Source organism: Pinus tabuliformis, chromosome X (assembly GCF_031772625.1).
Source record: "Pinus tabuliformis cultivar Carrire ecotype Pingquan chromosome X, CPIR1, whole genome shotgun sequence".
Taxonomy (NCBI): domain Eukaryota; kingdom Viridiplantae; phylum Streptophyta; class Pinopsida; order Pinales; family Pinaceae; genus Pinus; species Pinus tabuliformis.
In genome coordinates this window covers 419,065,708-419,087,311 of record NC_142308.1, presented here as the reverse complement: position 1 = coordinate 419,087,311, position 21,604 = coordinate 419,065,708, and the positions used below count along the sequence as shown (strand labels likewise).

The window sequence follows — 21,604 nt, the reverse complement described above, 5'->3', positions numbered from 1 at the left end:
CCTTGTATCTGCTCAAAATCCATGACATCTGGACAGAACACCTTATTAATATTAAAAGGATTATTTTGAAGTATTTCATATCAAATACAGAATATAATCTATGTCCCTCAACAAGAATTACCTAATATGGATCACCGTGATTGAACTTGACATCAGACCTGGCATCTTTTCAATTCAAGAATCAACGCTAAGGTTCTCAGAATTAAAAACCCAATGAAGCCAAATCCACTTAATGTTATAAAGTCATGCACGAATTTTTCTAACCTTGTGGCTATCCACTTAGGCATGTGGACTTCCTTTCTTATGTACTAGAATGGGAAAAATAATTAAATACGTGTAATGCACACCAAGCCCTCATAACGAAGCCTTCCACTCTCACATTCGAAAGATGTATGAAACACATTGAAGCGAATAAGACACATGGATCTTCTATCCAACGGATACAGAATCAACGAATAGAATATAGCACGCGCCTAACATAAAATGGACCTACGTATACCTCTGTCAGGAAACTCTTGAAAATGACAAAGCTGACAGGAATGTTTGGACATCCCCTTTAGAAGCACTAATGCATCAAACCTTTTGTTAGTTCTTTAGAAAGAAGTTCGTTTGCTGCCCTTGCTCCCCTGAGGACTTAGGACACACACTACTAAAGGAACAGAATTTGTTGCCATTTGAAAGGAATTTTGATTTTGATTTTAAGCTAGCAAAGCTCATGGCTCAAGCCTCATATGCAATTCCATGCTTATTAGGAAACCCATATTCTCACCGTACCTTAGGAGGTCCACACAAAGATATCTTCATGCTTATACTTGTTCCACAAGGGGGAAAGCTCTTCAATCCCCTAAGAGGGCGAGTGATTACTCCACTAATGCCATGAAAATTTATTTTCACCAATAATTATTAACAATAACGTGCATAGTACAACATAATACATTTTTCCTCCTGCAAAGTGCAGAGACTTGAATCTTAGAAATATGTAAATATTACCAAAACAAGAATAAGGGGAATACAAATGATAACAAAATCTGAAGACTAATATATCTCCTTTCAGGCAAATATCTAGTTATTAGAGGCATACCTCATATGACATGTCAATAGTGCCTTGGTTACTATATTCAATGCCCCCTGAGTATGGAGGAGGATCTGCCAATGATAATGAAAGGGCTTGTTAGAGACGGTCTTGTCAATCCTCTGTCAGAGATCAAAACTCTTTCTGCATTTCATTTTTAGGTGTATTGCTCCATTCATTCAGCTGCATTCCACTAGGGGCATGCCATAATCTGACGGAAGGGCCTTATCATTCATTCCCCTCATGTCTTGCACCTGCTGGCTTAGGTTTTTTCATCAATGTGTATTAAAGTCCATGACAGTAAATGTTTGATCTTTTAATGGACAAGAGTCGTTTCGGTCATGAAGTCTAAGGATTAGTCATTTGGTCTTCAAACAATGTCCAATAAAGCCAGCAAGGCCAGAGGGAGGCTCTTATAAAGTTGTGATTCAAAGATTTTCATCATCATATCGATAGATTAGGACTATTCTTCAAAACTCTGTTTTGAAGAAAAGTCAACAGTTTGCCATTTGTAATAATTTTCAAAATTTTCTCAGTGGATTTCTCCAAGCGCAGCCCCGGTCTCCTTAGCCAAATTCCATGTTGGCTACCCCTGCAAAAAATTGCCAAAAATTTCATCATTTTAGTCAAAGAAATCAAAAGGAAGTGTGAAAAGCAAAGTTGTATTAATTGTGAATAAGTGCCAAAGTGAAAACATTACAAAATGGGTTTTGGAGAAAGAAAAAATCAAATCCAACTCTTGCAAGATATTTCTCCAAGCATATAAATATTTGCACCAAGTTATATTCATGAAAACTTATAGCAAAGTCGAATTTGGAGGTTGAAGAACAAACCGCAATTTAAAAGCCGTGACTGTGTTAAAGGATTGGAGCGCGGTGCACAGGTGGAGGAGCGCGGCGCACTAGAGATTTCCGCCTAGTGCTAATTTGAACAAGCACGATGCACATAGAGGGCACGACGCACTGGGTTCTTGGCGCGGTGCACACAGTTCAGAGCCCGAAATTGTGTCAAATCTTTTCAAATTTCTCATCCCTTGCGTGGAGTTGTCAGGTAGGGCCTTCTATTATGACATTGCCTCAAATTTTTTGATAAGAGATGGTGGTGTAAGGGTGAATAAAGGTTGAAACAAAAATCCATACCCAACACAAACAAATTTGTTGCCAGGGTTTCGGAGCTCACAATTTTGTCACCAAGGACTCTCCTCCTTCCCCATTCTCCCTTGTTGCCTCATTTCCTAGCCGCCCACCAAGTTGATCAATCCTACATTACATTCAACATCCCAAAACCCTAGCCCTTATTAAAATCTCCTCAACCCTATATAACTAATCCCAAACCCTAAACCTTATTCCCATATATAAAATCCCCCCCTCTCCCTAATTAAAATTATCCCAATAATTCTCATTCCTCAATATTGTTTCCCCTTCCTAACAATCCCTAACAGTCCCTGTTGCATTTGTTTTTTCCCCTTGGTGGCAGAAATTGAAATACAATACCAAGAAGAGCAGTTCAAGCACAGTTCATACACAACAGTCATCTTGTCTTCAAGGTATTTTGTATAGCAGTCATGGCATCTGAGCATTCATCGGACTATGAGGTGGAAACCCAAAGTGACTCTCCCTTGGAAGAACAGGCACCCTGGAGGCCTCATAAGAGTGGCAGACATGTTAGAGAAGAACCGACCACCCTTACAGAATTGCAGGCCTGCCCTCTTGCTATGTCCTGTTTTCAACATCAGTCATGCTATGAGTTTTGTCAAAAGGTGGCTAGTGTCCAATTTCATCATGAGTTGGCTCGTCTTTTTGTGCTGCACTTGCACGGAGATCAAGCTATCTTGGTTGGTGTCACCTTCACACTTACACCACAATCTGTCTCATTAGCAACCGGTATACTGAACATTGGTGAACCATGGCACAAGAAACAGAAGATTGACTGGTAGCATTATGAGCCATACATCAAAACCAGTTTCTTAAGGCAGCTCAAGAGAGTGTTTCCATTCCGGTATCTGAAAGATGAATATGCTCCACTAATGAGATTGATAATGAAATATTTTAGCTGTGAGGGGTGATTCTCTCGTCTGTATGCTTATCACATCAGGTTGCTCATGCATTTCACCAGGGATGATGAACATTCCGTTTTTCATTTGCCGGAACATAGAGAGGGTGAACCTTCTCATCGGTATGAGCACCATGAGACTGCTAGTATGCCGATATTCGTTACATATCAGAGGGGTGCTAGACATTTGTTTGCAGTAGCAAAGCGAGTGTTATCTCCACCCGGGGTGGAAGGGGCCTCACTTCCTCCATCAGCATCACAGGAACAGGACAAAGGAAAGGATCCAATGCAGGATGAGGGGCCTTCAGGTGAACGAGAGACCGACTTCATTCTCCTTCATGATGATGATACAGATACGGGTCCACAAAGCACCAAACTTAGAGAAATCATACAAGAGCAGCAATCAGAGATCGAAGCCTTATCCCTTGACTTGGAGTGGGCTAAGTGGAACATGAAATATCTGGAGCAAAGGAACAAACAACTTGAGGATCAGCAAGCAATCATGGAGCTACAAAACATTCGCGAGAATCACCAAGCTGCACAAAGGAGAAGAGTTGAGCTCACGTCATTGGAGCAAGAGATTAATGAAGATCAGGAGGCCAACCTCAAGAGAGTTAACATGCACTTAGAGAGGCTGCTAGAAAAGGCCGACAAGGACCATGCATTGCTGAGACACATGGCTTTCCACTACATGGTGCGAAACAAAGTGTGCAAGGCCCGAATCAGGAATTTGAAGGCGAAATTGAGGAAGGCAATCAAGAAGCAAAAGAGGAAAAGGGAGCTCGATCGACTTCAGATATTGGCCGAAGCCTCTTTAGCCCAGCATAACACTTGATAAGGAAGCTCCAGCCCAAATTTCAAGAAATTTGGGGCATTTTTTGGATTTTTGGAAATTTTTGTGCAAAAAACAGGGTTTTTCTCCCTGTGCGTCGCGCCACGTGGCACGCGCTTACAATAGGGAGCTCCAAATGACAAAAGGTTTTTCATTTTTGGATTTTCCAAGGACAATCATGACTGTTGGTGCATGAACAAGAAGTTTGGGCCAATTTTGAGTCCTCAGGAGGTCAAAAACACCCAAAAAATGACCTCTCTGCCCTATTTTGATACACAGGAAGCAGTCTTGGGAGATTGTAGTTTTGGAGGGACAAATGGGCACCAAATTTAGAAATTCCACTTGGGTTGGAGAGTAGACAGGTAGGGATTTCCAACAAGCACACTTGGGCTCAATTTGGACTTCAGAAGGTGCCTCAAAACCAGCTCCAAAGTAGCGCGACGCATATAGTTTTTGGCGCGGTGCACAGAGACCCAAAGGCCAAAATCACTCCCGCTTCGTGAAATTTCGATTCGCAAATTTCTCCAAGTGGGCCCGCTCATTTACAATACATTTTTCCTGGTGTTATCACTTAATAATTCTAATTTCAAAACCACTCACATTAGTTTGATGGTAAAAAATTCGGTGCTAGTCTAAATTTGATTTTTGTTATTAGAGTCTTGAGTCAACTATGTATTCTCATTCATCACCGGTCATTCTCATTCATCCCCGTCTCATAGCCATGTGTCAATTTTTTTCAAAAGTTACTATGTGTCACAAAGCTCTTTAGGTTATTTCATAGCCCATAAGTCAGTTTTAGGTGTTTTTGCAGCGCAACATGTTTCATGTGATTTCGTAGCGCAGAAACCCGGTCTAGGTTATTTTGTGCTGATCCATAGCAAATCTCACCCAGCTATCATACTTATCAGAATCCGATGTGTTTTAGGTCATAGGTGTCTTGGTACTGGCACATGTTGCAGTTATTGCTGAGAAGGAGACAAAGGGTTCTGTTTACGATCTGAATGCATTTAATGGAAAGTTGCTTGCTGGCATCAATCAAAATATTCAGTTATGTTGACACGAATAGTCCAGTGGGTTCGATTATCTGTTTTATTTCAATGTGGTATTGTGACCTGTTCATGAAACACAATTAGAAAAACAAATCAGTTGATGTTGCTGGGCGCTAGGGCCTTTATAACAGGTGAAAATGTGAGCGGTTCCTTGTCATGGGCAGTGAGCTGCTGCCGAAATTGCATTTAAAAAGGAGCGGCAGTAGAGACATTGTTTTGATTTTCAGCTTTGAAGATCCAGATGGAGAACAGTTCTCAGCCACCTGGATTCTGCTTTCACCCGACGGATGAAGAATTGTTCACCCACTATCTGAAAAGAAAAGTATATGGGCGCCCTCAACCTTGCAGTGTCATTTCAGAGGTCAATCCATACGACTGCGAACCATGGGATTTGCCTGACAACTCATGTCTGAAAGGAAGAAATTTGAAAGGGTTATTTTTTTTTCCAAGCCCCAAAAAGGCGGAATACCCTATTGGACCAAGGAAAGTTCGAGCGACCAAGCTGGGTTACTGAAAGGTCACTCGAAAAAACCGAACTATTGTTGCATCCTCTGAAGTTCTAGGGATTAAGAAGACTTTAGTTTTCTACAGAGGGCGTGTTCGCCATGGAGAAAGAACCAATTGGCAGATGCATGAGTACATTCTTGATTATTGCAACGATAGCAATTCAAATACTGTGCAGCAATCATATGTACTTTGTAAAGTCTTTGAGAAGAACATTAGCAGAAGATGTAAACGATGTTCTGCTTCATCCTTCTTTGACACCCACTTGTCTCCTTTCTATAGAATAGAACAGCTTATCTTGGCTACTATTCCTCTTTCAGAAGATAATCCAGCTCCAAGTATTGTGACAGAGAAGAACATCAAGTTATTATTTGAAATGCAGAAAAAGGTGGATAGAATTCAAGGAAACTACTCTGGATCATTGGTATCTCTAAAGGATATCTGCATGAAGCCGGTTGGTGAGGAGTGTGCTAGTCAAACTGTTTTACAATACTATAAAATGAAACCAGAACTGTTTGATGATTATGAAGGGTCTTCACATGCGTTGTTTTGCTTTGAGCATTACACATCTTCGGAGCCATGCTTGAGTTCATATCATGCTCCTGTTGACCCAAGCACAATATTAGGGGGTTACAAGGGAAGCAACTATTCACAGGCTACTGCATTTGTTATCACATATCCTGTTAATAATGCTGTAGACAAGACAGGACATGAAAATGGAAAAGCGTTAGCATGGGAGAATTCTTTCATTCATTTAGTGAAAGAAGAGCTTATTCCAATGGCAAAGTTGCACAATCTTACTCTTGCATTTTCTGCAGAAAGTTCTGTGCAGGAAGAACTTAAGAGGGAGAGCACTGCTGATGTTGTAACCATATTGATCAGCTACATTGTCATGTTTGCCTACATATCAGTGACACTGGGTGATATTTCACCACACTTTTCACCTCTTTATGTTTCATCGAAGGTGTTACTTGGTTTGTCAGGGGTTCTTGTTGTTGTCCTTTCGGTACTTGGATCTATTGGGCTATTCAGTGCACTTGGAGTGAAGTCCACTTTAATTATTGTTGAAGTTATTCCATTTCTAGTGCTTGCGGTGGGAGTTGACAATATGTGCATCTTAGTGCATGCACTTAAATGCCAGCCAGTCGAATTGGCCTTGGAAGAACGAGTGGGAAACACACTTGCTGAAGTGGGGCCATCTATAACACTTTCAACCCTTTCAGAGGTTGTGGCATTTGCAGTTGGAAGTTTCATCCCTATGCCTGCGTGTCGAGTGTTCTCGATGTTTGCAGCTCTTGCGGTGTTAGTGGACTTCTTACTGCAAGTGACTGCATTTGTTCCTCTTATGACATTTGATTTGATAAGAACAGAAGGAAACAGAGTTGATTGCTTTCCTTGCATTAGAGTTAGTCCATCAACAACTGAACTTGAACATGATAATTTGGGCAAGAGGCACCAAAAACCTGGCCTTTTGGTGTAGTACATGAAGAATATCCATGCACCTGTACTAAGCATACCAGCAGTGAAAGTTGCAGTCCTATTGGTGTTCAGTGGTTTTGCTTTTGCAAGCATTGTATTAACTACAAGGCTTCAACCAAGTTTAGAGCAACAAGTGGTACTTCCAAGAGACTCTTATCTCCAGGGCTATTTCAATAACATATCTGAGTACCTTCGAGTTGTCACTCGAGCTACAAATGACTTCAATATTACACCAAATGGCATGCTTCTAGGGCAGGGTTCAATTCTGAATGATGTTCTTGTAGCCAGATTCATACAGTTATATTTGGAACAGTGAATGGTGTTATTGGTGTCATTGCATCTTTTCCTCAGGAGAAATATCTGTTTCTTGAAAAGTTGCAAGCAAATCCTGTCAAAATGATCAAGGGAGTAAGGTGCTTAAGCCATGAACAGCGGTGATCATTTAGCTATGAAAGGAAGACTGTGTTTTTGAAATTACACAGCAGTTTCGTAGCGCGCTACGAAACTGCTGTAGCTGCATGTTACAATTCAGTTGATCAATTATGATTGACAAAGCGGCAAATCTTTTTGAAAGATTTTGTCATCACACAGGTACATGAAAACGGTGGACAACACATCAAGGACGTGGCAGTCTGCTCTATTTTGGGTAATTAAAGGATAAAGGACATGCTTCTTTGGATTCGAATATTTTGAGGTAAACCAAAGACCAGTAAAACAGGGATAATTTCCTATGTTTCAGGACAATGGAAAACGTGTGACATTGAAGAGCAACATGAAGCATTAAAAGTCCATCACAGCCACCGCCAAAGGGAACCAGATGTCAGAGAATGAAAATGATTGTAGACCAAGGCTGTTATGGAGTTAGAGTCATACTTGATTTAGATCTCTAAAAACTCCAATCAAGACTTTGTTGTATTTATTAGTTAGTTAAAGGGTTAATAGGTGTCATTAGAAGTAGTTTTCAAATTCCCCTCATGCTGGAGGAGGAATCTCGATCAGTTAGAATAAGAACTCTATATATAGCTGAAACAACAATGTAATCAAGGTTGGAAAATTTTATGATACAACGTGTATTTGGCTTATGTAAAGACTCATTTTCAGTAATATAATTTTGACTTTACTTCTCAGAATTCATGAAGGATTTCTTATGTTCAGAATATGTGATCTTGTCCTTTCCATAATTTTTACAGTGGTATAGATGTATAATCACTCAGAATTCACTGAATGTGCTCTGATTTCCTGTATGCATTTATAAACTGTGGTCCCATATGAGTTATGTTCTGAATGTCTAAATGCTGAGTGCCCTGACTTCTATGTAAGGTTGAGTTCACTGTTATATTGAGGTGTTGTTGACTCCATAAGCCCAATGGATAGTTGTTTAATGTATTTCCAGCATTCATATTTTTTATAGTTGTTCTATAAGAGTTAGCCATCTTATCTTTAATCAAAATCATTAATCCTTTAAGGGAGAGCCCTCTCAGGTTGAGGAGGCTAAGCCTCAGCCTAAAGTAGGTCTGAAATAGTTACTTAGAGTCAACCTGACCAGCAGCCTATCAGGATCTGATTTTGAGATAACATTTTGGTGCGTCTGCCGGGAGTCGAAGATTACTCATTCCCGAAATCATGAAGCTGAACTTCTGAAGGTAGCAGGAGCTCAGAAGAATTTCTCAGGCTGCAATCTACCTTGGCGACTCCATTGTTGAAGAATTTGAAATTCATAGATTCATGGTGATTCCACTGGAGTTATGAAGGACCCAAATGCTACCATTCTTATTTCAAGGTATGCATGCATAAATTTTTCAGGAATTCATGGCTTCCCAAATCATTTTCCCAAGGATGCATATTTTCTAAGGAATGGTCCAAAATTCAACGGAGAAGATTTGAGTTTAACTTTGACGCATCTATCTGAGTTCTGTGATTTTATCGAGCTTCTTAGAGTTAAAAATGAAGATGTTTGCATTATGTTGTTCTATGATTCATTTCAAGGGAAATGCAAACAGTGGATTGAAAGCTTTCCTGCCAAATCCATTAAGTCATTTGAAGACTTTTGGTTTATGTTTTTGGAGGAATGGATAGATAGATCAGAGTTGGTGGCAAAATCTCCTTCAATTCAAGGTTTCAAACAATGGAATAATGATCATAGTAATGGAGAAACAGATGAAAATTTTTCTTTGTCCTTGTCCTCGTATCTAAAATCATTTGAGTGTAAGGCAGAGGATAAGATGAAATTTTTGAATGAAGTTGCTAATGACATTGAGAAAGACATTGAAGGTTTACAAGGTCAAATTCAGGCATATAGTCTTCATAATCATGATCATTATTTTCAGAAGCTTTCTATGGCAGAACACAAGGAGAGAGTGTTGCTTCCTTTCTCTTTCACGATTGAGGAAGTGTACACTGTTGTTGAAGATCAGTTTGCACAACCAGAAAGTTACAAGAATCATCAAGCTGATCATGTATTCTGGGATCCTATAGCCAAATATATGGAAGAGTTTTACTCTCCAGTGTTTCAGTTTTTCTATGAAGATCAGAGGCAATTTCAGTGGCAGTGGTCATCGCAATATCATAGTGGCTCTGAACTCCGATGCAGTCAAAAAACTCAAATATCAGATAAGACAAATGATTGGCTACATTGGAAATTTCACATTGATTGAGCTGAAAGAAGTTTGAATTGATAGGGTAGGTAGGTAGGAAAATGCAAATAAGCTCAAGGTTGACTGAGCATTTTTTTTAGTAGATATAGACTTCTCTCTCCTATGGTGATCATCAAGCTCAAGCCTGAGGTGAAGCCCCCAGAATCTTGAAGGGGATGCTTGTCAAGCAAATTTCTGTTTGTCATAAATGGATAAGGCACTGGAGCTGTGAGTTCTTAGTGTACTACAGGAGCACACTATCCCAAGTGGAGCCACTGTTATCACTTAAGAATTCTAATTTCAAAACCGCTCACATTAGTTTGATGGTAAAAAATTCGGTGCTAGTCTAAATTTGATTTTTGTTTTTAGAGTCTTGAGTCAACTATGTATTCTCATTCATCACCGGTCATTCTCATTCATCCCTGTCTCATAGCCATGTGCCAGTTTTGTTCAAAAGTTACTATGTGTCACAAATATCTTTAGGTTATTTCGTACCCCATAAGTCAGTTTTAGGTGTTTTCGCAGCGCAACATGTTTCATGTGATTTCGTAGCGCAGAAACCCGGTCTAGGTGATTTTGTGCTGATCCATAGCAAATCTCACCCAGTTGTCACACTTATCAGAATCCGCTGTGTTTTAGGTCATAGGTGTCTTGGTACTGGCACATGTTGTAGTTGTTGCTAAGAAGGAGACAAAGGGTTATGTTTACGATCTGAATGCATTTAATGGAAAGCTGCTTGCTGGCATCAATCAAAATATTCAGTTATGTTGACACGAATAGTCCAGTGGGTTCGATTATCTGTTTTATTTCAATGTGGTATTGTGAGCTGTTCATGAAACACAATTAGAAAAACAACTCAGTTGATGTTGCTGGGCGCTAGGGCCTTTATAACAGGTGAAAATGTGAGCGGTTCCTTGTCATGGGCAGTGAGCTGCTGCCGAAATTGCATTTAAAAAGGAGCGACAGTAGAGGCATTGTTTTGATTTTCAGCTTTGAAGATTCAGATGGAGAACAGTTCTCAGCCACCTGGATTTTGTTTTCACCCGACGGATGAAGAATTGTTCACCCACTATCTGAAAAGAAAATTATATGGGCGCCCTCAACCTTGCAGTGTCATTTCAGAGGTCAATCCATACGACTGCGAACCATGGGATTTGCCTGACAACTCATGTCTGAAAGGAAGAAATTTGAAAGGGTTATTTTTTTTTCCAAGCCCCAAAAAGGCAGAATACCCTATTGGACCAAGGAAAGTTCGAGCGACCAAGCTGGGTTACTGAAAGGTCACTCAAAAAAAACCAAACTATTGTTGCATCCTCTGAAGTTCTAGGGATTAAGAAGACTTTAGTTTTCTACAGAGGGCGTGTTCGCCATGGAGAAAGAACCAATTGGCAGATGCATGAGTACATTCTTGATTATTGCAACGATAGCAATTCAAATACTGTGCAACAATCATATGTACTTTGTAAAGTCTTTGAGAAGAACATTAGCAGAAGATGTAAACGCTGTTCTGCTTCATCCTTCTTTGACACCCACTTGTCTCCTTTCTATAGAATAGAACAGCTTATCTTGGCTACTATTCCTCTTTCAGAAGATAATCCAGCTCCAAGTATTGTGACAGAGAAGAACATCAAGTTATTATTTGAAATGCAGAAAAAGGTGGATAGAATTCAAGGAAACTACTCTGGATCATTGGTATCTCTACAGGATATCTGCATGAAGTCGGTTGGTGAGGAGTGTGCTAGTCAAACTGCTTTACAATACTATAAAATGAAACCAGAACTGTTTGATGATTATGAAGGGTCTTCACATGTGTTGTTTTGCTTTGAGCATTACACATCTTCGGAGCCATGCTTGAGTTCATATCATGCTCCTGTTGACCCAAGCACAATATTAGGGGGTTACAAGGGAAGCAACTATTCACAGGCTACTGCATTTGTTATCACATATCCTGTTAATAATGCTGTAGACAAGACAGGACATGAAAATGGAAAAGCGTTAGCATGGGAGAATTCTTTCATTCATTTAGTGAAAGAAGAGCTTATTCCAATGGCAAAGTTGCACAATATTACTCTTGCATTTTCTGCAGAAAGTTCTGTGCAGGAAGAACTTAAGAGGGAGAGCACTGCTGATGTTGTAACCATATTGATCAGCTACATTGTCATGTTTGCCTACATATCAGTGACACTGGGTGATATTTCACCACACTTTTCACCTCTTTATGTTTCATCGAAGGTGTTACTTGGTTTGTCAGGGGTTCTTGTTGTTGTCCTTTCGGTACTTGGATCTATTGGGCTATTCAGTGCACTTGGAGTGAAGTCCACTTTAATTATTGTTGAAGTTATTCCATTTCTAGTGCTTGCGGTGGGAGTTGACAATATGTGCATCTTAGTGCATGCACTTAAACGCCAGCCAGTCGAATTGGCCTTGGAAGAACGAGTGGGAAACACACTTGCTGAAGTGGGGCCATCTATAACACTTTCAACCCTTTCAGAGGTTGTGGCATTTGCAGTTGGAAGTTTCATCCCTATGCCTGCGTGTCGAGTGTTCTCGATATTTGCAGCTCTTGTGGTGTTAGTGGACTTCTTACTGCAAGTGACTGCATTTGTTCCTCTTATGACATTTGATTTGATAAGAACAGAAGGAAACAGAGTTGATTGCTTTCCTTGCATTAGAGTTAGTCCATCAACAACTGAACTTGAACATGATAATTTGGGCAGGAGGCACCAAAAACCTGGCCTTTTGGTGCAGTACATGAAGAATATCCATGCACCTGTACTAAGCATACCAGCAGTGAAAGTTGCAGTCCTATTGGTGTTCAGTGGTTTTGCTTTTGCAAGCATTGCATTAACTACAAGGCTTCAACCAGGTTTAGAGCAACAAGTGGTACTTCCAAGAGACTCTTATCTCCAGGGCTACAAATGACTTCAATATTACACCAAATGGCATGCTTCTAGGGCAGGGTTCAGTTCTGAATGATGTTCTTGTAGCCAGATTCATACAGTTATATTTGGAACAGTGAATGGTGTTATTGGTGTCATTGCATCTTTTCCTCAGGAGAAATATCTGTTTCTTGAAAAGTTGCAAGCAAATCTTGTCAAAATGATCAAGGGAGTAAGGTGCTTAAGCCATGAACAGCGGCGATCATTTAGCTATGAAAGGAAGACTGTGTTTTTGAAATTACACAGCAGTTTCGTAGCGCGCTACGAAACTGTTGTAGCTGCATGTTACAATTCAGTTGATCAATTATGATTGACAAAGCGGCAAATCTTTTTGAAAGATTTTGTCATCACACAGGTACATGAAAACGGTGGACAACACATCAAGGACGTGGCAGTCTGCTCTATTTTGGGTAATTAAAGGATAAAGGACATGCTTCTTTGGATTCGAATATTTTGAGGTAAACCAAAGACCAGTAAAACAGGGATAATTTCCTATGTTTCAGGACAATGGAAAACGTGTGACATTGAAGAGCAACATGAAGCATTAAAAGTCCATCACAGCCACCGCCAAAGGGAACCAGATGTCAGAGAACGAAAATGATTGTAGACCAAGGTTGTTATGGAGTTAGAGTCATACTTGATTTAGATCTCTAAAAACTCCAGTCAACACTTTGTTGTATTTATTAGTTAGTTAAAGGGTTAATAGGTGTCATTAGAAGTAGTTTTCGAATTCCCCTCATGCTGGAGGAGGAATCTCGATCAGTTAGAATAAGAACTCTATATATATCTGAAACATCAATGTAATCAAGGTTGGAAAATTTTATGATACAGCGTGTATTTGGCTTATGTAAAGACTCATTTTTAGTAATATAATTTTGACTTTACTTCTCAGGATTCATGAAGGATTTCTTATGTTCAGAATATGTGATCTTATCCTTTCCATAATTTTTATAGTGGTATAGATGTATAATCACTCAGAATTCACTGAATGTGCTCTGATTTCCTGTATGCATTTATAAATTGTGGTCCCATATGAGTTATGTTCTAAATGTCTAAATGCTGAGTGCCCTGACTTCTATGTAAGGTTGAGTTCACTGTTATATTGAGGTGTTGTTGACTCCATAAGCCCAATGGATAGTTGTTTAATGTATTTCTAGCATTCATATTTTTTATAGTTGTTCTATAAGAGTTAGCCATCTTATCTTTAATCAAAATCATTAATCCTTTAAGAGAGAGCCCTCTCAGGTTGAGGAGGCTAAGCCTCAGCCTAAAGTAGGTCTAAAATAGTTACTTAGAGTCAACCTGACCAACAGCCTATCAGGATCTAATTTTGAGATAACACCCGGCATCAAAGACAAAGTTTAAAAAGCATTTTTGGCTTCTATCCAAGTGGCCAAATGAAGGCGAACAGCCACCCAAAAAATCTACGTTCATGTTTGCTTTTTTCTAATTGGTCCTCACAGAAAATTAAATGTAACTACTGATGGTTGGCTCTTCATCTCCTGGGTGGATCGAATTTCTCATGGCAAAGCTTATTTATTGTATTGAGAGTCATGTTGTAAAGGGTTAGAGTTTCTGGGAAGCTGCGGGAGAGAAACTCAGTTACTCACTGTACATTTTGACATAGAATTAATGAAAGGTTGCAGCTCTGGTTCTTGAGATTCTTGTGGCGTGAGTTTAGCAAATGTATTTTCTTTCTGTTTCATATGTATGTCGTTATGTTTCACAGTTCATTCATATTCATTTCTAGTGAAAGCTTCTAAGTAAGAAAAGGTAGAATTCAGTTTTTGCTGCTCTGCCTTGGGAAAGTTTTCACGTTCTATGTTTTCTTCTGTTGAAAAGGATTCATTTATTTATGCCCTTTTCACCCTCTCAAACAATCTCTCCATTTCATGTTATTTCAAATTTAATTGCTAGACTTTCAGCCTGTCTTGCCTTACGAAATAATTTGCGTCTTTGAGTTAAATTCTCTGCTCATGTTGTTCCTTGGTCCCATACATCCTAGAAAACTCAGTCATTCATCAAAATATTTCTTTCATATTTATTTACCTAGCCTAAAATCAGTATCCATTCTAAGTCATCCTCAGACCCTATTTGCTTATTCTTCACTGAGCGTGACCCGGAGAGAGCCCTCTCCTGTTCTGGTAGGGCTAGCTACTAGACTGAGCGTGGTTTGTGGTTACCCTGAATTTCGCCTTCCTTCATCCTAAGGCAGATTTAGGTGCTAACAGGGCTGAAACATGCAATAATTAAATTGGTCATAGTTCTACTTAATAAGTTGGTATTCAATAAAAGAAAACAAACTTTAAGAATTGCGTCAGTTAATGAATCCTAACTGGATGGAAAAGTTAAATCATGAGAATCCATTATTCTATGAAACTTGCTTCAACAATTCAACCCCAGGGAAGCAGCTTACATAATGCCATTTCAAGGTCAAAATCATCACAGTTTTCATTTCTCGACTGATTTGAATGGAAAAGATCATGAGAAAGAGCGTGGAAGCTGGCAGGAATGTCAAACAGCTACTCTCCTAGCAGATGAGGCCGAGAAGAAATTCGCAATAAGGTTCATATTGGTGTCTGATATCATGCTCTTTTGCTTCTGCTATAGATTTGTTTTTTCCCTTAAACACAGTTCTCCAGTAAGTGGCTTCCTCAAAGACTCAAATGCAATCCAGCTGACCATGTCTCCAATCACCAGATCAAACCAAACTTTTAGCTCCTCACAGCCACCAACCAAGAAGCTAATCAACAGTTGAGCACTGTGGCTTTTGAGCTCAAAATTTTACTCTCCACTCCTAAAGAGCATCTGACACAGTTCAGCTGGAAGCTGAAATCTTAATCTCTGCAGCTAAGTTGAACTTCTGTTCAAACATACAGAAGAATGCCCATGAAATGTTGGTCACTGTAGCTCAAACCATTCACAGCAGAGTTTTCAATGTTCAGCCACTAGTAGTGACAGGATAGAACTCTGAAACTTAGCATTGATAAAAGGGTTTTCGGGACTCTCCATAAGAACAGGAAGAAATCTCTCCACTCTTGGTAGATGATTTGTCAGATCTCAACATAGGTGGAATCAATTTGCAAGCATGCAGAGAAGAATCTGAACCGACTGTGCTCTTCACTTCAGCATTATATGAAGAAACTTTCTTCTGCAATTGAAGATCATCATATGAGGGTCTTATCTTTGGAGCACTGGACGAGCGTATTTTAGCCTTGGCAGACTCTGTAGAGTTCATGTAATTAGGCCTTCCCACACTCTCATCTGATGTCTGCAGAGTATTTCCATATTTTGGAGTACATGATACCCTTGAGATTGTTGTGCTCTCATCAGATTGGATATCAGAGCTAGGGTTTGAAGATGATCTACCAGTAGGATGACTGGAAACCGTTGAAGGTGGTTTTGCAGCAACACGAACCCTAATATTGCATGAAAAATTTAATTTAAGAAAGAAACAGGAAAAGATCATGAGAAAGAGCGTGGAAGCTGGCAGGAATGTCAAACAACGACTCTCCTAGTAGATGAGGCCGAGAAGAAATTCGCAATAAAGCTCATATTGGTGTCTGATAGAGGTCGCTGAACCCTATGCATCTGATTAATAGCCTAAATGCTTTTCATATTGGTGTCTGATAGAGGTCGTTGAACCCTATGTATCTGATTAATAGCCTAAATGCTTCTGGTCACAAGAACTTTTTTGGTCTGAGATGTCTCAGGGCAAAACTACCAACAATCCTCCTCCTGGCCCTCCACATCCTCCTGGCACTCCTCCTCCTGCACAAAAATCCACCTTGCGCGGCCCTCTTCATCCTCCTGGCCATCCAAAAAGCTCGTGCAGCAAAGCCATTCGCCCTCGGCCCTTGTCTGCAGCGAACGGGCTATCTGTGTGCGCACGACGGACCGGGTGGGTAGACGGACGAGCTGGGCTGTGTTAAATTAATTTTTTAACTAATAACTGTTTTTAATGTTTTCTTTGGACAATAGATAATTGTTGAATTGTCTAACAATAGATCTGATGGTTAAGATTAGGACAGAAAGGTATTTAGGGGAGTTCATTTCAGAGGGAAACGCCTTACGGCGTAAATATTTAATGCATTAACATCAAGCGTTTTTCCAAATAACTGAACCATTTAGCTTGTGCATTTGTGGCTTTGCATAGGCTAGTTGGTGTCGGGTTGCTTGAATTGAATCCAATGCCTCGAGCTCCTCACTAGGCGTCATGGGTACAATGGTAGATGTGCGGCACAGACCATGAAAAAATTCAGATGTAACACAGTTATTGATGATCGATATAACGCTGCAGAAGTTTTTAGACTAAACAATTCTGATAACAAATGGCAATGTCTGTCTCTATAAACATAGATGGATAAGTGGGCCCAAACAACCACGTAAGCAGGTTAAATGATTTTGCAATTGGGATAAGGGTTGCTATGTTTTAGATGGAGATCTAGAAACTAATAGTGGTGTAGAAAGATCTAGAATCTTGCATGAATTTGGCTTCACACTTCACACTTCGAAACCGAAAAAGGCTATTTCAAAGCCCAAGAGAGGTGTAGTCGCAAAAACAGTGAAAGAGCACCCCATGCCAAGAAGGGTATAGTCGCAAAAAGAGTTGCAGAGCACTCCTAGCCCAAGAAGAAGTCGATGTCCAAGGGAAAAATTATTGATATAAATGAAAACTACCATTGGTGGAAGCGGTCAGTGAAGCAACTTAAATCAAAGAAGTTGGTCGACAGTGCATGCGTAAATTTACCAAATCTTTGGTTCTATTTTGTTTTTGGAAACATAAATTTTGGGTAGCAAGAGGGTTGCACATGCTATGTTAGAGAAATTGAAATATTTCTACTCTACAATTCACCCAATATATTTTAGTTTATAGTATTTTAACCAAAAAATTCGAGTCTTATATCTTTACATTAAAGTCTAAGGTTTTACTTGAATGTTTAAGGTTTTAATTGAAATCACAAATCTTCGAAAAATCACAACTTTAACTATATAAAGATAATTTTTCGAATTCTCAAAAACTTCAAACAATGTGATTTGATTTATCATAATTATGTTGATAAATAAATCAAAATTCCAATAAATGTTTCATAGCAATAACAATTCTTCAAAATTATAACAATGATTTCACAATACTAAAATTCTAATATACCTAAAATCATAGCCATATCAATAAATAAAAAACTCTAATATAAATTCTTCGTAACAACAACAATTCTTCGAAATTATAAGAATGCCCTTGCCCTTTTAATAGCATTATTATTTATTCAATCTATGGAAATCTCTTTATTTATCAAAGAGTTTTGTTGATTTCACCACACAATTGAAACTGCACAAAACTTATCCAATAGAATATCTAGGACAATTTATATATCAACACATAAAGATGGAAGCAAATCTATTTTGAAAGCCATATTTCCAATCCTCTCCACCACCTTATAGGGGTAGTGGAAACATTTCGTACAAAATTTTAGTGAGTTTTGCTTTGTGTGATGGAGATTGAGTAGTGGATGGGGATGATAAAAGATGTGCATCCAATTAATGTTTCAAACTAGTGAGAGGAATACTACCATGAGAAAACAAAGCATCTAATTATTGAACATTGAAGCATGTTGTCTCTACCTACCCTATGATCAAAAATTGGTTTTTTTTAGGAGATTAAAAGACAACATTATGATACGTGAGAGTTATTTTCTCTTAAAGTTTATATTGAAATGGTGAAAATCCCAAATTCCATGAAAACCAATCATATAATAATTATGAAATAAAAATAGTAATAGAATCTGTTTTAAGGTATACACCTATCACTTATTAGAACCAACCAAGATCCATGTAACTCTACCAAGCCCCCAGAGGGATCAAATCTCTTTTCAATCTTAAAAACTGTTTGCATTTCAAGAAATATGATCCCTCTCCACAGTTGGTAGATCTAGAGTTAGATGGAACCAGGTTGGTTTAATTATTAATTATTAATTATAAAGAATTATATTTATAAATATAATTATTAATTCAATGTTTTTAATCTTATTTTTACCAAGTCAAAATGTTAAAGATTACAACATCTTTACCATACTCAGATCAACTATTTACATAAGAGTTAAGTTTACTTATGAACCTCAAACATAAATATTTTTTTTAATAAAAAGTGAATCGGTTGTGGGGAAAACTTGGATAAAATATATTATTACAATTTTTTTAGAAAGGCAGCCATGGTTCACGGTCACTTGGCCGCTACGTCCACGGGAAGTAGCCCACACATATCCGTCACTTGGCCACTAAGTCCATGGGAAGTAGACCACACAGATCCGTCACTTGGCTACTAAGTCCACGGGAAGTAGCCCACACAGGTCCGCCAATTGGCCGCTACGTCCACGGGAAGTAGCCCACACAGATTGTAGAAATTTTGAATAATAAACACATATTCAATAGAGATTATCCCGATTATACACTATTGCGGAATACATGCATAATACATAACCTCCTCTACGTTGATCATCAATTTAGCAGCATCAAAAACAATGAAACATCAATGGCATGCACACATTAACGCAATATGTAACCCAGGGAAAGCTTACAGCTGAAAACCCCACACTATCTGTATATTAATGATTGAGAACATGTAACAATACATAGTAAAATACTCCTCACAAGTACTCAGTACTATCTCCACCTGTTACACACAAAACTAGCTCAGATCTGAACAAGTCACAGGTTCAAATCTCCTCCGCTGCTTCGCCTGCCTCCACTGCACAACCCTGCAAGAGAATGAATGATGAATGGCTGATCCAAACTCCTATTTACCCTGTGAAAATCACTCACACTGGAAATCATGTGAGAATGGGCTATTCTACTGGGAATATGTTGTGCAATTATCATGGGCATACTCAATACATTGCTTGTGCAAGATCTCATGCACAACTATAGTCACAACTGATAGCAATCTCAACCTCTAACACCTGTCTCCACTGAACTGTACATGCACTGAGTTAACTGATGTATTCTTCAGTTGCATTATGAGTTAATAATTAGTGTGAATTAATTTAATCAATTAATTCACATCACTCATCAGTAGTCTATTTGTAGTTAGACTAATTACAACTAGTTTAACCAAGTCAAACTGAACACAACTCCGTCAACTCTACATCCAACTCCACAGAACTCAACCACATGAGTTCTAACTGATGTCATGCATGCAATAGCTCAACTGACTCACAAGAAAAGCGTATTTCCTTCTGACAGCTGCATGTGCCACATCTGTAGCTCAAACTGAAGTTCTCCAAGAGGATAAGATAAAGTTTATAGTCTAAATATTATTATGAGACAATAATATTTGACTTTTCTATTTTTGACTAGCAGTCTAAAAATAGACTTTGATCACTCCTGATGTGATCCAAAAATAGAAGTCCATCTATTTTTCCCAACATGACCAATCATCCATAAACAGCATCTTGCAACTCATAGACCATGATCGATATGTCTAAAAATAGACATTGCGCCAAAATTTGCCTGCGGGCCCACTTAGTGAAGGCAACTCCTTTTCACTAAGCTCCATCATCTTGTTGCATTTTCAACACTCCCTCTCAACAAGATATGGATTATCTGCAACCCCTATCCTGCCTCTGGAATGTTCTGCATGCAACAAATTTTCCCAGTCCACTTGCTCCAACAACACTTGGAACAAAAACACTCCCAACTGACCACTCTGTTGGGATAGGAACATACTCTGATTCTGAAGCTCTACCTGCTATTGATAAGTGCTCCCTCTCTGACATTTGTGCTACGACGACATCTCCATGCATCTCACACCATTGCACACCTCTCTGTGCCACCTAGCACTGTGCAAAACACTTGTGCCTCTCGCATTGCTGCAGCCTGCTAGCTATGAGCTGTCTTGGGATTCCCTACATTGTCGCTCTCTCTGCCGCTCCATCCGCATCTATCTCTACCCAATCAGTCAGTTCCTGCTACTCCACATCGGGGCTCCTGTAGCAAGGTCTCATCCAAGAGGTTGGGTACCTCAAGGATCCTGCCCCTCCTCCTTGGGACGATCAATCCACATCACCCCACCTCCTACCTGGAGGTATGGCTGCATGTGATCCCTTAGCCCACCTGGCTCGAAGTTTCCCCCTACTGGAGGTCTCTGCATGAGTAGATGTCTCTACTTGATCTCCTCTCAGCTTCCCTTGTTGTGGCTGCTCCACAACCTCCTGAAGCTGCTGCACCAATCGTGGCTCCTCCACAATCGTCTGAGGATTCTTTTGGCTTTGCATGTTAAGAGGTAATATATGCTCCCTCTCAACCACCAAGTCTCCATTAGTTGCCTCACTACTCAAGGCTTTGCATGCATCTTGAACCTTAAGAGCATACAGGTTCTTGACTCATGAACCAATCTGCTTCACCTGTCTAGTGATGATGTGTCTAAGGAAAACCTTTCCCTTACTGAAGACTACATCATAGCCTTTGTCTTCCAGCATCGCGATCGACACCAAGTTTCTCTTCAGTCCTGGTACATACTTGACATCGGTCAAGGTAAGGCGAGCTCCATGCTCCCTCTGAAAAATAATCGTGCCTACACCTAAGACACTATACTTCTCACCATTACCCATCGCTATGAGTATCTGGAGATCTTTCTCCTCCAAAGTACTGAACAAACTTTTGTCACCGGTCATGTGGAAAGAAGCTCCACTGTCAAAAAACCAACCACTTCCCATCATGGATGAAACCATGCATGCAAAAAGTGTGAAATCCAACTCAAACTGTGAAGCAAGTGCCTCACCTTTAGATCCTTCCCCGGATCCCTTCTTGGATTTCTTCTTTGGGCAATTAGTAGCATAATGGCCCAACTCATGACAACGAAAGCATCTCACCTTCAACTTGTCAACCTTCTTCCCATCATTGGAAGAACTGGATTCAGAAAGAGAACCCTTCTCCTTCCCCTTCTTTGCTTTGGTAGCCAAAGCACAATTTTCTTCATCAAATGCCTTTGATGAAGATCCGTCCCTGGTATTCCGCCTGATCTCCTCTTGCACAAGATCCGACCAAAG

The 21,604-nt window shown here is 39.5% G+C and overlaps 1 protein-coding gene and 1 pseudogene across 1 annotated transcript; both read left to right on the top strand.

Annotated features, from left to right (window-relative positions):
* The first annotated feature begins 5,633 nt into the window (after nt 1-5,633).
* Nucleotides 5,634-7,304, top strand: LOC149140345 (uncharacterized; annotated as a pseudogene).
* Nucleotides 7,305-10,625: 3,321 nt separating this feature from the next.
* Nucleotides 10,626-12,543, top strand: LOC149140344 (uncharacterized). Its single transcript, XM_089450957.1, has 2 exons — nt 10,626-10,791; nt 10,949-12,543. Exons 1-2 carry the CDS (start codon nt 10,626-10,628, stop codon nt 12,541-12,543), a joined length of 1,761 nt encoding a protein of 586 aa, XP_089307083.1.
* Nucleotides 12,544-21,604: the final 9,061 nt, after the last annotated feature.